The 15,582-nt window shown below is 42.5% G+C and overlaps 1 protein-coding gene across 1 annotated transcript in view; it reads right to left on the reverse strand.

Annotated features, from left to right (window-relative positions):
• LOC133130798 (Kv channel-interacting protein 4-like) overlaps window positions 1-12,974 on the reverse strand; it is a 59,909-nt gene extending 46,935 nt beyond the window's left edge. Inside the window, exon 1 of the mRNA XM_061245643.1 lies at window positions 12,701-12,974. Within this exon, the coding sequence (XP_061101627.1) occupies window positions 12,701-12,788 (88 nt within the window). The 5' untranslated portion in view covers window positions 12,789-12,974. The remainder of the gene's footprint in view (window positions 1-12,700) is intronic.
• Between the last annotated feature and the right edge of the window lie 2,608 nt (window positions 12,975-15,582).

Consider the following 15,582-nt stretch of genomic DNA (forward strand, 5'->3'; position numbering starts at 1 on the left):
ATCCGAAAGCTCCTTAAACAATTCTTCATCAATAAGTAAAATAATAAATATATTCTACGATAAGACCATCTTTCTATATGAGAGAGAGAGAGAGAGAGAGAGAGAGAGAGAGAGACACACACAAACCATTCCATCCTCTAGAGCCATAATATGATTGCAATTTTGGCATCCATCACATTCAAATAGATAAGCAAAGAGATTTTTATTGTTCAAAAATAGTAAAAAGATGTGCCTGGGGGACTAGCAATGTGACACAAGATAGCCTGATCATGTGTAAGTTAAAGACACATTTTCTGAAATATCAGGAGTGGATTCAGCTAACGTTATGTGGGACCTCATCACCAACTGAACTTTAACACCATCTCCAATGACAGTCTGTCCAAAAGTAACTGTAATGTACTTGCAAAGAGCCGGAACTATTTTATGTTGCACTGATACACGGCTATAATGTATGCACGTATGCTGCGCAGTGATATGTTTTTACAGTTCGCCCAGTAAACGAAGTGAAACGTTATCTCTGCTCCGTGCTTTATTATTTTATGTAGTTGTGTTGCAAAGGCCAGACACAACAGTAACTATTTAGCTGAATTTCATCTCCTCATTTCATGTCTGCCACTTAACACTTTAGGCTTACTTTACCTGACTTTTGCAAGCTTGCTTGTCTAAATAAAAGTGACAATTGAAACTAGCAACTGGCTTGCTTTGCTTTTACCAAACGTGTCAAAAGATTTGCAGCGAGAGCTGCAGAGAGCCAGCGTAATGTATACGATGCTAACATCAGCTAGATCAAGCTTGATCCTAGGCGCCTTTAACGTCATAATGCTGATAAGTCAATACACCAGAATCATTTGCAAATGATACTCTTTACCAGTAAGTCGCTGGAATTACTATAGATTACTATAAAACTCAGAACCTAGACATCTAGAGGGCAAAAATCTAGGAGACGGTTTGACGTTAACAGGCCAGCTATAGTGCTAACATAACTGCAGGTTAACCCCAATAGCATATTTAATAATAAAACGTTTTTAACAGGACATAAAATAGGATAGCCAAGCTATGTCCTAGTAGTCTATAAAGCTTTCACTTCTTAACCAAATTTAGCTGGGTTTTCAACAAACGCTGGTTTCACCACAAAAATGTTTAATAGCGAAAGTTAGAGTACTACTTTTCAATTACTATTGAAATGTATGTATGTTGTTATTATCAAAGCACTTGTGAATGGAAGCCAAAATGGGCAGTTCATCTCCAGCTTCTTTATGGTATCTGCTTATTTATTGTGGTAACATTAGGTGGCTTAATAGTGGGAGGCGCCATCTTCAAGGAATGTTTTGACCGAGGTTGCTAGAGTGGATGGGCCTTAGGATTGTCAGTGTTACACTTGCATTGCATCAATACACCGACGCACACACACACACACACACGCACAGAAATGATCTTGCTCTTCACAAGCCTTCCAATAAAAAAGCCATTGCAAGCGCATGAAATACAGGCGGTGTGAATTCTGCAGCAGCAGCAGAAAACGCATCAGCAGTGTTGCTAATAGACACGTTCGCTTTCTCTCCCGTGACTGAAACCTTTACCAGGTCCATTCTTCCGTCGTGTTAAATGGCGAGCCGCCAAATCCGTAGAGGCTTCACGGTGCCATCCCAGAGTTAGTCTTCACTAAAGGCCACTCGGCCCTATTCTGACACTATCCTGGCTCTGTCGAAGCACATTTTTCACTCCTCCCTGCCGCTGTCAAATTGCTCCACGGGGCGCATTCCAGCAGGCCATGGCCACTTTATCCGTATGAGAGATGACTTGGAATGTATTTTTTATTTTTTATTTTATTTTTCTTTATTTTTTATTTATTCACTGGCTGCTCTCTCGCTGGTTCTTTACATTAGACCGGATGGGTTCAGTGTTCAAATAATCCCACCAGCTCCGAGCCCTACCCTGTAAATGAGACGTCTTTCCCAAAGCGGGATGGTGTAGGGACCATCTGTTTTGTTGGCTCTTGCCAATATATTGGCCCCATGATATACTGAATTTGATGAAAGATATTTATCTAGGTGTAAGTGTGTTGTGGGCATTTTGAGAGCAGCTATAGTGAAGACAGCCCTGTTCATGGCTTTACAGCATGCCGTGACTGTCGCACAGAGCTGATGAGGAAATTATCCTTATCAAGTGGTCATGCTGTGCTGGGTATTGCATCGCCCTGAGTGTCCTGTGGGTACCATGGTGATTTAGGAAGCCTCTCAGAACCTAGCCCATGGCTGTATAAAACAATAATAAACAAATGGAGCTACTGTCCTGCTTTAGTTTCCATCTACACTGCTGTGTTGTGTGTGTGTGTGTGTGTGTGTGTGTGTGTGTGTCTGTCCGTGCATGCACTCACACAATCATGTCTGGAGATAAGAATGTACAGGCTCAGGCATTTGAACCACTCGTACACACAGATTTTATTGTAAATCGCTTGTACGAGTGATTTAAGAGAACTTGTCGCATTCACCAATTTTCTCTTATTTAGAATGTATTCTTAGGTAGGAACAACGTTTACGAGTGGTCCTGACCTGTCGCAGGGATCATGTAAACAACACCTTCCCTTCATTTCCTATGGAGAGGCTTCCAGTACACGTCAGCGCCACTCGTTTGGCACACATAATTCAGATCAAACTTTCTAACTGGGCTTTGCAGATCCAATATGAATTTCTTACAGTATTTCTAGCCTCAAATGTTTTCAGAAACATATTTTAGTGGAATGTTTCGGAGGAATAAGGACTTATTCTTTATCAAAGGTCTGATATATTATTATGTTTTGCCGAAAAACAATTAACCGCATTCTACCCAATCAGATACCGACTATGAGGTAGACATCCCTTCTGCTCGTTAATTGGTCATTAGCCTTCTATTTAACATAATCCATCTACATTACTGTATATACTGTATTGTAATGGACATCTCCATTTAGGACAGCTGTCTGAAGTTAGGAGCATTTGTTGAATCCGCTGTGGCAGACTCGAATGAGCCCTTTACACAAAACAAGTAAGATGAATTTATAATAAGAAAATGAAAATGTTCTTGCATGAGGCCCATTGTTCATCGTACCTAAACTCTGAAAGCTCATACAGTAGCTGTTTACAATTTATTTTTTGGTCATGCTTTAATAACTGTTAATCACACTGCTCAGATAGACCGCAGGCAATGCATCTAAACTGATATCATGTTTAACGGACAGATCCATTATCCCAAAGCTGGGGCACTTTTCTCTGTCTCCCCATTACTCACGAATAATGTGATCTATTCCGCAGCTGCAAGGCTGTGTAGGGACCAGCAGGAGAGGACTGATTAACTGGATTCACAAAAGGAAACCCTTGTGTACGAAATACGCCGGGCGGAGGTCACCCCCCACTCCGAAACAACACTGTGTCATCCTGACTTTCACACACCCTTTTTTCTGTTCTGGCAGGGGCCCAGTCCTTCAGCTCCCTTTGGACTCACACCCTACGCATAACTTGCCCTTCTCAGTGACACCTATTGCTAAGTCTACATTTGGACTTTCAGCTGTTCGAGGCAGTTTCGTCAAATTCAAAATTTGACACCTGCTTTTTCATTTTATATATTATTTTTTAGATGTGACTCAAGGTGCTGGAAAGAAAGTAGTGTCCGTGTTATATTAGGAAATGAGGAAAGAGATTTTGATGGGAAATGACATGGAGAATATTATATTGGTCATTTTGTTTTGCAGAAGCACTTACAAAGGATCAGTTCACCTGAGTATGGGTATTCACAAGAAAAATAGGAACATTTTTGAATTTTCATTAAAGTTGTGCCAACCGCTCAGAGCCTCCAGCACTGGTACTGTGTTATTGTTACTGTGCCATGAGATTGTTTGTGATATTGTGTATTTATAGCACGTAAAACTGCTTTTGGAGAACTGCTTGCTTTTCCCTTTATGCAGAAGCTTCTGGAAAAACATAATTTTGTTCACCGAGACAATATAAGATGCTTTCCGTTTCAAAGCCGGTGAAATTGCATTATGCAAGCGTCTTATTGGTTTAAAAGGCTTCTGTCATGGTAATGTATGTCTTCCAGCATCTCACATGCTCTTGGCTCCACAAAGTCTTTCAGTGAATTTGTCTCCCTCCCTGAAATGGTTTATTAAAAAATAACAAGCGACTAGAAAAGATGAACAGATTAAACTTTGAACACAGACTGAGTGCATGGCCTTGAATGTATTTAAATTATTCACAGAAAATGACTATTGACGGTTTCCAAAGTATAAAAAATGAATTGATTTCACAACCCTCCATGTGTCATGTCTTCACAGCATTTGCTATTATTAAAATGTCTATGGATGTCTGCAAAACAAATATAGCCAAGCATGAACTGAACATGCTGAGACTTATAAATAAAAATGTATGTGTCATAAGGGGCACGGTTGTGTGATGAACATACTGGTCAGTGCACACAATAACATTTAAATTTTATTGAGGGCCCATACAAGGTTGGAGGTTCAGTTCCCAGGTGGATCACTGCTATTATATCCTTGAGCAAGTTACATATCCTGAACTGCTTCAGTAGCTACTTAACTCTATACATGGATTGTAGAGTTGTCATACAGTGGTCAAAAGCCGAATATATTATGTCAGGGGTTCCGTTTTCTTGTGACAAGAATGAGTGTGATAAAAACATTTTCACTTGGGAAAGTGATGGAAGGTAAAATGCATGTCATGAAACATTTGAAAATGCCAATGCAGTTCGGAACCTTCTTCAGGGCAGTATCGCAAGACTGCAAAAACCTGCAAGAGCGCTCACAAAGTCGAATAACAGGGCATTCGGATTGCGCCTTTCTTTTTCACGCACCCTGATTGAGTTGTGAAGTTGAGGCAGAACATCGTTTAGTCTGAAGAATGAGTGTGGTGTCACGCAAGCGCGGTGTGTGTGTGTGTGTGTGCGTGTGTGTGAGTGTGTGTGTGTGTGAGTGTGTGTGTCTGTGTGTGTGTGTGTCTGTGTGTCTGTGTGTGTGTGTGTGTGTGTGTGTGAGTGTGTGTGTGTGTGAGTGTGTGTGTCTGTGTGTGTGTGTGTGTGTGTCTGTGTGTGTGTGTGTGTGTGTGTGCGTGTGTGTGAGTGTGCGTGTGTGTGAGTGTGCGTGTGTGTGTGCGTGTGTGTGCGTGTGTGTGCGTGTGTGTGCGTGTGCGTGCATGTGCGTGTGTGTGTGTGTGTGTGCGTGTGTGTGTGTGTGCGTGTGTGCGTGTGTGCGTGTGTGTGTGTGTGTGTGTGTCTGTGTGTGTGTGTGTCTGTGTGTGTGTGAGAGAGTGAGAGTGTGCGTGCGTGTGTGCTGACACGTTAGCCTTAACGCTCGTGATGCGGCAGGGCATCAATGCGAACAGCTGCGACAGGAGAGAGCGAGAGCAGTCCGAGAGCTGTGCTAGCTGCAGCTGCCACCGCATTAGGAGACGTTCCGCACAATGACACACTTGACGAGAAAGAAAAGAATAAAAACATTCATTCATTCATTCATTCATCCATTATCGGAACCCGCTTATCCTGAACAGGGTCGCAGGGGGGCTGGAGCCTATCACAGCATACATTGGGCGATAGGCAGGAATACACCCTGGACAGGTCGCCAGTCCATCGCAGGGCACACACACCATTCACTCACACACTCATACCTACGGGCAATTTAGACTCTCCAATCAGCCTAACCTGCATGTCTTTGGACTGTGGGAGGAAACTGGAGTACCCGGAGGAAACCCACGCAGACACAGGGAGAACATGCAAACTCCGTACAGACAGGCCCCGGCCGACGGGGATTCGAACCCAACCCACTGCACCATCCATGCCGCCTGAATAAAAACATGACATCTGTAATTATGTATCTATTCATTCCACATAAAGTCAGGAATAAAACATTTTTATAATATTCTTAAGCACCTATTAGCGCAGATGGTTTAAAATGATTAATGGGGGGGGGGGGGGCGGGTATATAAAATTGTATGACATCTTCAGCTTGATTTCTAAAATCCTCTCTTCCCCATGTGCAAGCAGAACATGCTCAACCATTCATTTAGACATTAAAAAAGAAACATATCGAGAAACACAAATCAAGAAGAACAACACCCGCAGTAGCTTTTGCAAAACAGCTGCCAGACATCGCCTCCCAGTTCTTTGCTCACGCAATCTGGTTTCAGTTTGATGGACTTCAGTTCCTTTGTTACATCGCAAGGAAGCAAAGGGAGCATCCAGTAGTTGCTGAATAAGGTCCCGGAGTGAGTACAGTAATTATATGTGTTCTGTTCTTACACAACCGTTGCCTTTGCCTATATCTCAAGCAAAGCTATACAAGAAATTATACAAAGCTATATAGAGCCTCTGCCATGCCTGGGCCTCTGGAAATAAACTGCTCATTCTGCGCACTGAACTGACTCTCATTTGCAAACATTAGAGTAAAGAGGAAACATGATTACATTTGCCGAAGGCCAGCATGGGGAATGGTTTGGGTTTTTGCGCAGGTTTGGAGAAGGAGCCTGACTAAAATGACAAAAACTAATTCGTTCTGAACCGTAATATGAGGGACAGCACGGATGATGATGAATGCCGATAATCATATAAGATGCCTGTTCTTACTAAATTCTGCTCCGCTCTTTGAAAGTTAAATATAATTTTAACATACTGCTTTATCTTGTTATTTTTTTTAATGCATTCAAAAGCTTAAAAAAAAGTCCTTACAAACGTATAACGCAATGACCTCCCTCGGAGCACAACTGCGAGTCATCAACCCCTGGAACAGAACAGAACCTCATGAAGAGCCATGCGATCCCCCGCCCGGTATGAAATATTCAGCGCTGGGTCAGGAATATAGGTTTTCTGCTCGGCCGTCACTAGAAGACGGCGGCAACGTGATACTGCGCTGTCGCTGTCAGGAAACAAAGGGGTGATGAACAAAGACGGACTGGTCGTCGACGGGCCTGGTGCTCGCTCCCACCAAAACCAATCTGAGGCCATCTCCCCCAGAGTGACAGCGACTGAAAAAGCGATGTTTTCTCTCCCCTGATTGGTACAAATTGGAGATACAAGCCCTGGCATGTGCTTTGTCCTTAACACAGAGGGGGACAGCCAGGCCTTTTTTAACAAAGGCCTCGAAGAGACAAGGGTGACATGGAGGCCGCCAAATTGTCACAGGGGGCCTCCAAATTGTCACAGGAGCCTCTGAGCGAATCTGCATAGTTAACCCTTTCAGGCAGGTATCTTTAAATCACGGTCCTTGAGGTCCGAGGACTGCTGGTTTTCCATCCTCCCTTTACCTGAAAGTCAGGTGTGAGGACAGTCTGGCCACTCAGTAGATCAAACTGTTCAGCTAATTACCTGATAGGGTGACATGGCTCAGGCAGTAAGAGCAGTCGTCTCATTGGCTCAGGCAGTAAGAGCAGTCGTCTCATTGGCTCAGGCAGTGAGAGCAGTTGTCTCATTGGCTCAGGCAGTAAGAGCAGTCGTCTCATTGGCTCAGGCAGTAAGAGCAGTCGTCTGGCAGTCGGAGAGTTGCCGGTTTGATCCCCCACCCGGGCTGTGTCGAAGTGTCCCTGAGCAAGACACCTAACCCCCAAATGCTCCTGACGAGCTGGTCGGGGCCTTGCATGGCAGCCAATCGCCGTCGGTGTGTGAGTGTGTGTATGAATGGGTGAATGGAGAAGCATCAATTGTACAGCGCTTTGGATAAAGGCGCTATATAAATGCCTGCCATTTACCTGGGTGAAAAGAAAACCAGAACCAGATTTGGATTTGAGGTCCAGATTTGATGATGGCTGCTTTAAGGTGTGCTCACTGTGTTCGGGACACAAAGTTAGCTCACAATGTTCTGAACATTGCAACTTTCATGACTAACAAATAGGAAATTACTTCCCGATCAACTTTGGTTTTTTTTTGTCTAATTTAAGTCTAATTTCTTCGGTTTTCATACAAAAACTTGGAACAAGTCACATACGCAATCCATTTCAGCACACAGTGACAAGGTAATGGTGCTCCCCTGCCAGCTACTTTAGTAGGCTAGTTGTGCTTCAGGTGCTGTTCGGAGCATCATGAATAGGTGTTCAGTAGGTGCTCAAATGGCAACTTCTTCATTGAATGTAATAGGTCTTGTTGTGTCTCATCTTTGTGATGGTTTGTGATTCCTTTGTCAGTTTATTTACAAGCATATATGTTTTGTTGTCTAATATATAAAATCTGTTGGTCAGAGTAGTAGATGTGCCATTTTTCGCTCAGTGAAGGAAATCCCTTTGGCTTAAAGAGGCTTTCCGTTTCTTTTGTGTTGTTACCCTTTGTGTATATTCAAATAATCTAAGTAAATAATTATAGAAGTTGGAGGTGAATACTGGTTTGTGCCTGCATGTGTATGGCGCCCCACCCCAATAAATGGTCAACAGCCGCCACTGGACCTTTGTACTGGCATTATCAATAAATCCAACTTTAGTGAGTGGCAACACTGCACTGCCGCTGTCAATGCTAAAATTGATTACTTTTGTCCTGACTAGAATAGTTAAACACATTTGGTGAAGGAAAAACTATGCACTATCAACTATGATAGCTTTAATTATATCAACCCAGTATTTAACCCAAGGCCCAGTATTTCAAAATTTCTAAACTAGATTACTAAACCAGACCTATCTGAATTTTGAAATCCATGTTTTTGCTATGCCAGCTCAAATTGATCTTGTAGGTTTTGTCTCGGTTTTTCAAATTATTAAGTTAGGGTCATTCTGATCCAGATACCACAAGATCAGGATTACAGATTGTAGATTTGCAATCTTGAAGGTGTGCCACAGTGTGTCTCATTGACTGTCCAACTGGTCCATTCTGAGGAAAAAACTATGAAATAATTGTTTTTGCAGCTACCTATCAGGCCATTATGTGTGAATGCGATAGAACCTAAGAGAGCTGAACACACCAGGAATTAAGATCGTCCCGAACACATTTTCGTAACTCTAAAAGTGACGTATAATAGGCCTATATGAAATTGAATAGGCTATTTATTTCAGTTCAGTTTATTTTGAGTCATAATAAACCAACCTCAATGGCATTTCCCCAAGCAGTAGGCTTAATCATCATAGAAAGTGCCAACAATAGGCTAAACTTAAAATAGCCAAATCCGATTTAATGCTTCATTTACTTATATGAAGTTGTTGTTGTTGCCGTCGATGATGAAATCTGCTAGAATTGCACTTAGTAGTATACCGGAAATGCCATCTTCCACTTTACTTCCCCATTTGTGACTGTCAGTATTTCAGTAGCAAGGAGAATCACTAAATCCAGTAACCTTCAAGATCTGCCAGGCATAAACTGTACGTTGGTAACCCAATGCATATTCACAGATTGGATGACCATTTGTGGAGTAAAAATGAAGGTTTCTGTTGAATATGTTAACCTTTGTTTTTTTAAATATAAAATAGAACTGATCATAGAAAAAATGAACACAATGATATTTGGTGAGCGTTGACAGAAGGGCATGTTACATTATCTCTTACACCCTTTCTGAGTTCTGGAATCATCATTTCCTTCTTTCTGTTATTTATTCTGAGATTTGTATCACAGGTTGAGGACAAGACCATAGAGAGTACCGCTCTTCATTTGCAAAACTGTGGGGGAACCACTTTCCACCCTCTGTATCAATATCCCTCTAATTTATTCTCAGGCACAATATTGCTTCAAGGATACATATCGCATATATTGTGATATGATACATTGCACATCTATTGTGCCAGCTAGCAGACCTGGACTGTTTACAGAACAGATAGCAGCCATACACCTATGCATTTATATGGTAAATGGTTGGCATTTATATAGCGCCTTTATCCAAAGCGCTGTACAATTGATGCTTCTCATTCACCCATTCATACACACACTCACACACCAACGGCGATTGGCTGCCATGCAAGGCACCAACCCACTCGTCAGGAGCATTTAGGGGTTAGGTGTCTTGCTCAGGGACACTATGACACAACCCGGGTAGGGGGATCGAACCGGCAAACCTCGGTTTATAGTCCTCTTGCTTCATCATTTGGTTCTCCGTGCACACATCTGTTTGTCTGATTCTCGAAATACACACCCAGCACACATTAGCCTCTCTGTGTGAACTAAATCTGTAGCTTGTGGCTAATCAGATTAGTATACAGCCGATTGAGTACCAAACTGTTCCCTATCATGCTGCAGCCAGTTCTCTTCTGGATGAGTTACAGTACATCATGGCAGCATATACATGGGGTGGGGGGGTGGGGTATAATTGCAGGGGGGAACCACCTGGGGGTTGTGTGTGTTTCTGTGTGTGTGTGTGTACTGGGGGATGGTTTGATATTAAATGTTTTGCATGAATCCACCCAGTTGACATGTTGGGGGAGGGATCATGTTTACCCCCTCACAATCTGTCAATGATACAATATATTAGGACCTTTGCACAACGGGCAAATGAACTAGGAATAAAGCAAGCAAGGCTGGCTATGTATGCTACGCATACAGATCTGGAGCAGGAAAAGAAACAAAGCCACATCCTTTCTTTGGCACCTTTGCAGATGTCACATCTGTTTCTGTTTATGCTTCTGTGGAATAGCAAGACACATAGGCGGCTGAATCGGAGCTACGCCTCAAAATCAGGAGATGCTAATTTCGCTCAGTCTCCAAACAGTTGCCATGCTAGTGACCTAGAAACAGGTAGGACAGTAAACAGAGTCCAGGTTCCTTCCTTGATTCCGAAATGTCAGTTCAGTCATTCTCAACAGGTGGTGGAGCTTCAGCTCAGCACGTAATTGGCCAGGAGAGATATGGGGCAGAGTAGCATCAACTGCAGATACTGTATGAGGGTCAGATTTAAATACTCACAACAATGCAACCACCTTTCACACTCTCATTATGGGTCACACACAGCTCCAATGCAAAGCCCATTTTGGAAAATTGAAGCCCACGACATTGGTCATGAAATAAACTGCACTGTTGGGTGGAGCTTCTTTTCACTGTTCTAGCCATATAATCAACACAGAAAGCCTGTTTGGACATCAGTTGTTTTGTCCCTCCACAGTAATAGCAATTACTGTTAGGAAAAGTACAATTACTGAAAATGTGTTATGGCCATAATGACATAGGAGAATTTCCTGCAATAAAATGTAATCAATCCTATTACGCTCATTTCCTGAAATTACAGGAAGCCATATGCTTTACAATTTCTCTCTTTCTTTATTTATTTTTTGACCCAGCATTTGCAATTAGCAATTAGATGCTTTCATGAATCTCTGTAGACACATCCGCCAGAATGTACAGTATTCCATTAAAATGGAACTGGGAAATTCCACAAATTCATGAACAAGGTTCTTGTAGTAAAGATCAGCAGGTCACATGAGGCCAATACTCTTTCGCACATTATTCCTTCCATATTGTTAATGTCAATATAAGAACACATCCGTGGTGCTGTTTAGCCTTGGGGTGTGGAATGTAAAATATACAGCTTGTTTATTCTGTGGATCCTCAGTTATAACACACACAGACACACATGATGCGTTGTTAGTTCAGAGATGCTCTTCTGCATGCCACTGTTGTAATGTGTGGCTATTTGTGTTACAGTCACCTGCCTGTCAGCTTTGACCAGTCTGGCCATTCTCCTCTGATGGCTCTCATTAACAAGGCTTACTGCTGCTCACTTGTTTTTTTTGCACCATTCTTTGCTTACTCTAGAGACGTGTGTGTGTGAAAATCCCAGGAGATCAGCAGTTTCTGAGATACTCAAATCACCCACTAACAATCATTCCATGGTCAAAGTCACTTAGATCACATTTTTCCCCATTCTGATGGTTGATGTGAACATTAACTGAAGCTCCTGACCTGTATATACATGACTTTATGCATTGCACTGCTGCCACATAATTGGCTGATTAGATAATCGCATGAATATGTAGGTGTAATAAAGTAAAAATGTTCCTAATTAAGTGCTTGGTGAGTGTATATTTATTGATGAATAGCCAGACTTTTAAATGCATTACTTAAAGTTTGTAAAAGTTTTCACATTAAAGAAATGACATGGCCCTAACTCTTGTGCTGTAAGCCTGAGAAGGAATGCATTAAGACTTAGTATTATTGCCCCTATTATTGTTCAATGTCACCAATCATCTCTGCAAACTCTGAAAGGGCTTATAGAGGAGCTGGCCTTTAATTCTGAGCAAAGCGCAGTATGACAAAGCGCAGGGAAAGCAATACAAACATATATGTGACAGAAAAAAATTATAAACTATCAAATAAACAAAGCAGATGTGGCCAAGTATTGAAAATGGTCCATAGTACTATGGACACACTGATTAGTTATGCATTGTACTATGGTTCGTATAAACATTGTACTGAACCTTTATCAACATCATCGCGATAACTATTCAGAAAAGATAATTAACAAAGAAGACCCAATAAAACAACTTTTTCTGCAATATCCCATGGCATTATAAACACACAGTGGGTATTCTGTGCATGCAATCTGTATAATAATCACAGAGGACTTCGATGGACTGAGAGCTTTCAGCCGCACTGCAAATGACAAGTGACAAATAACGACAAGGAAAGTATCTTACTTTTTCCCATAAGCATGGTTAAATTTTGCCGCGAAAACGATATAATGAACAAACCACAAGCTTGAGACAAACACGACAGCAGTAAGGCCACAGTCTAGGTGAAAGTAAAGCAGGTGAACTTTTACCCGTGCTGAGTGTGCCGGTGATTATCCTGTAGGCGTACTGGGCGAATTTCAGGATCTGCCTCTTGCATCTTTTCCTGCAGGTGCCCATGGTTTGAAAAAGGGGTGTTCCTGTTGGCCCGGCCCCCTCGGGACAGGACTGTCTGAGCCTGACGATGGCAGATTCCCTCCCCGAAAAGCAGCTGGCCCTCTTGGCGTGGGATAGGGAGAATCCGGGCTCGGCGAGACGCAGTCTGACGCTTGGCTTCTGGGGAGAGAGAGAGAGCTGCAGTCCACTCAGCACATGGATCTCCCACTACTGAGCAGGTAATTAGCGTTTACCGCTAGCCCCTGAATGAAGCCGTTATCTCTGCCCACTCTGCTGCTTTCTCTCACTTTATCTCTTTGCTTCTTTTCTCTCTTTTTCATACTCAAAGGACTCACAGATTCAAAGGACACTCTCTCTCTGTGTCCTACTCTCCTCTCCACTCTCTCTCCCTCTCTTCCTCACACACACACAATCTCTCCCTCCCTCTCTTTTCCTTTCTCTCCTGCTCCCTCTTGCCTCCCTCCCCCTCTCTCACTCTCTATTGCTGTCTCTCACACCCCCTCTCCCCTCTCCCCCGTTTCTCTCTCCCCCTTACTCTCTCACTTTTTCTAGATCTCTCCCCCTCCCTTTCCCTCTCTCTCTCTCTCTCTTCACCCTCTCTCTCTTTACTCTCTCTCTCTTTACCCTCTCTATCTCTTTACTCTCTCTCTTTCTTCACCCTCTCTCTATCTCTCTTTACCCTCTCTCTCTTACACACACATACCCTCTCTCTCTCTCACTTCACCCTCTCCCTCTTTACCCTCTCTTTCTCTCTCCCTCTCTTTCTCTCTCTCTCTTCACCCTCTTTTACTCTCTTTTCTCTCTCTCTCACTCTCACTCTCTCTCTCTCTCTCTCTCTCTCTCTCTCTCTCTCTCTCTCTCTCTCTCTCTCCCTCTCTCTCTCCAGTGCAGATGCACATCTCCTCATGTGTCCCCATCTGTGGTTGTTTCACTCTCCGAGCCTGTGGCCCAGGGGGGCGGGGCCTTTGAGCCCTTGCAGTAAAGCAAGAGGAAGAAAAGCCCTGGGAGTGTGTGCTCCTCAGAGAGTTACAATAAAACTGGCGGTTTACAGAGAGTGGCAATGACATCAGCTGCACGGAGTCAGACAGACAGATGGGCACACAGACAGACAGTCGGACAGAGGAGAGAGAGAGAGAGAGAGAGAGAGAGATAGAGAGAGAGAGAGTGATACTTGACTTCTATACCAATCATTGTCCACAAAATCATCCAAAACCTCTTTAAATTATTCATCAATTTATAATATTATATTCTACCATAAGTCCATCTCTTTAAACACTAATAAGAGAGAGAGAGAGAGAGAGAGAGAGAGAGAGACTAGGTTAAACCAACCATACATTATTTTTCTCTTTATTGTGGGTTTATTCTACCGAATGTCCTATTTTATGTTTGACTGTCTGCAAAAAAAAAAAAAAAAAAAAGGCAATAGTAAACGGCCCATGAGATGTTGGTACTGAACTGAGCATGTTCATTTGAGGCTGCCCTAGCCTGACACTCAGCGTTGCGTAACACAGTTAGACTGATTCAGGAACAGTCAGAGGAAAAGAGGGAGCCTGGGGACTGGGGGTGGGGGGCGGTGCTGGAACTGATAAATTACAGCAATGAATCACCTAACCCCATGGCCGGTCCGAGTGAAGACTGGCAACAAACTTATGGACACTCCTTATGCCAGCTGAAAATAGCAACGGGTTCAAGCAATGACAGGACGCCCCATGAAGAACGCACCCCACCACCCCTTCTAATTGCCTCCTCACTTAAAATCATCTATCAAAAAAAGCAAAAAAGAGGCTCCTGTGCAGAGAGAGACATTAGACATTAACTAAAATTAACTCAACGAAAATGCCCTTAGATTCTCAGCCATCAATCATCAAAATCATATACTCCAATGGAAGTGATTCTGTGTCCAGGACCCTGTCTGCCGTGAAGAAGTAGCCCATAAAAACTGTATATAGGTCAAGTGGAAATTATTCTGTTCTTAAGTTTCTCTAGCTACAATTGCTTTTTCCACCTCTAAACAATCAATGTGCCTCATTGTCTGAGAGGTTGCAGCAGAGGACCTGTCGGGGAATATCAACAGCCACACACTGTCTGAATATGAGACTGTCACATTGAAGACAACCCTGGTCCTGAGGGTCCCTATGCACACTAGTTTTCTTTCGAACCTAAATTGCAGTTCCTGAAGACTGAAGACACTTGTTCAATGATGGATTTACCCTTGTCAAACAGACCTGGGTCAAATACATAGCTGTTTTTTGAGGCAAATACTTCTCTGTGCTCGATTGATCTTGCCTGGTGCAATTGAGCCAATCAAGTGGACCAGAAGGGAGGGTTTGCACTTGTTGAGAGGATTCCAATACACCAGACAAGCTCAGTAGAAAATAAACGTATTTGAATCAAAAATAATATTTGACCCAGGCCTGTTGTGAAATATGCAATAAAATGAACACTTCTCACTACGAATATAATGGAAGACGAGGATGAGGCAGATGTTTCTTCCAAAAAGTTATTTTGCGGTACGTACAGGCTTTTTGTATTTTTTTCCAGAAATTGACTTCTGACAAATCTCATAAATAAGAGAAATCTGTTTGAAAATACATTTGTACGTATTTTCTGTCAGAATTTCAGAAAAATGTTTATTATGTTTTAATAATGTTTAATTTCCCATTATACCTGCAGCTCAATACTTTTTCTATTACTAAGAAATTCCGACACATTTTTCAAGTATTTATTAAGTTTTACGAAACAAAATAAAACAATGGAAGGTCATAACATGGCTATCAAGCCATTTGCAGCCGTGAAT

This window comes from Conger conger, chromosome 6 (genome assembly GCF_963514075.1).
Source record: "Conger conger chromosome 6, fConCon1.1, whole genome shotgun sequence".
NCBI lineage: Eukaryota > Metazoa > Chordata > Actinopteri > Anguilliformes > Congridae > Conger > Conger conger.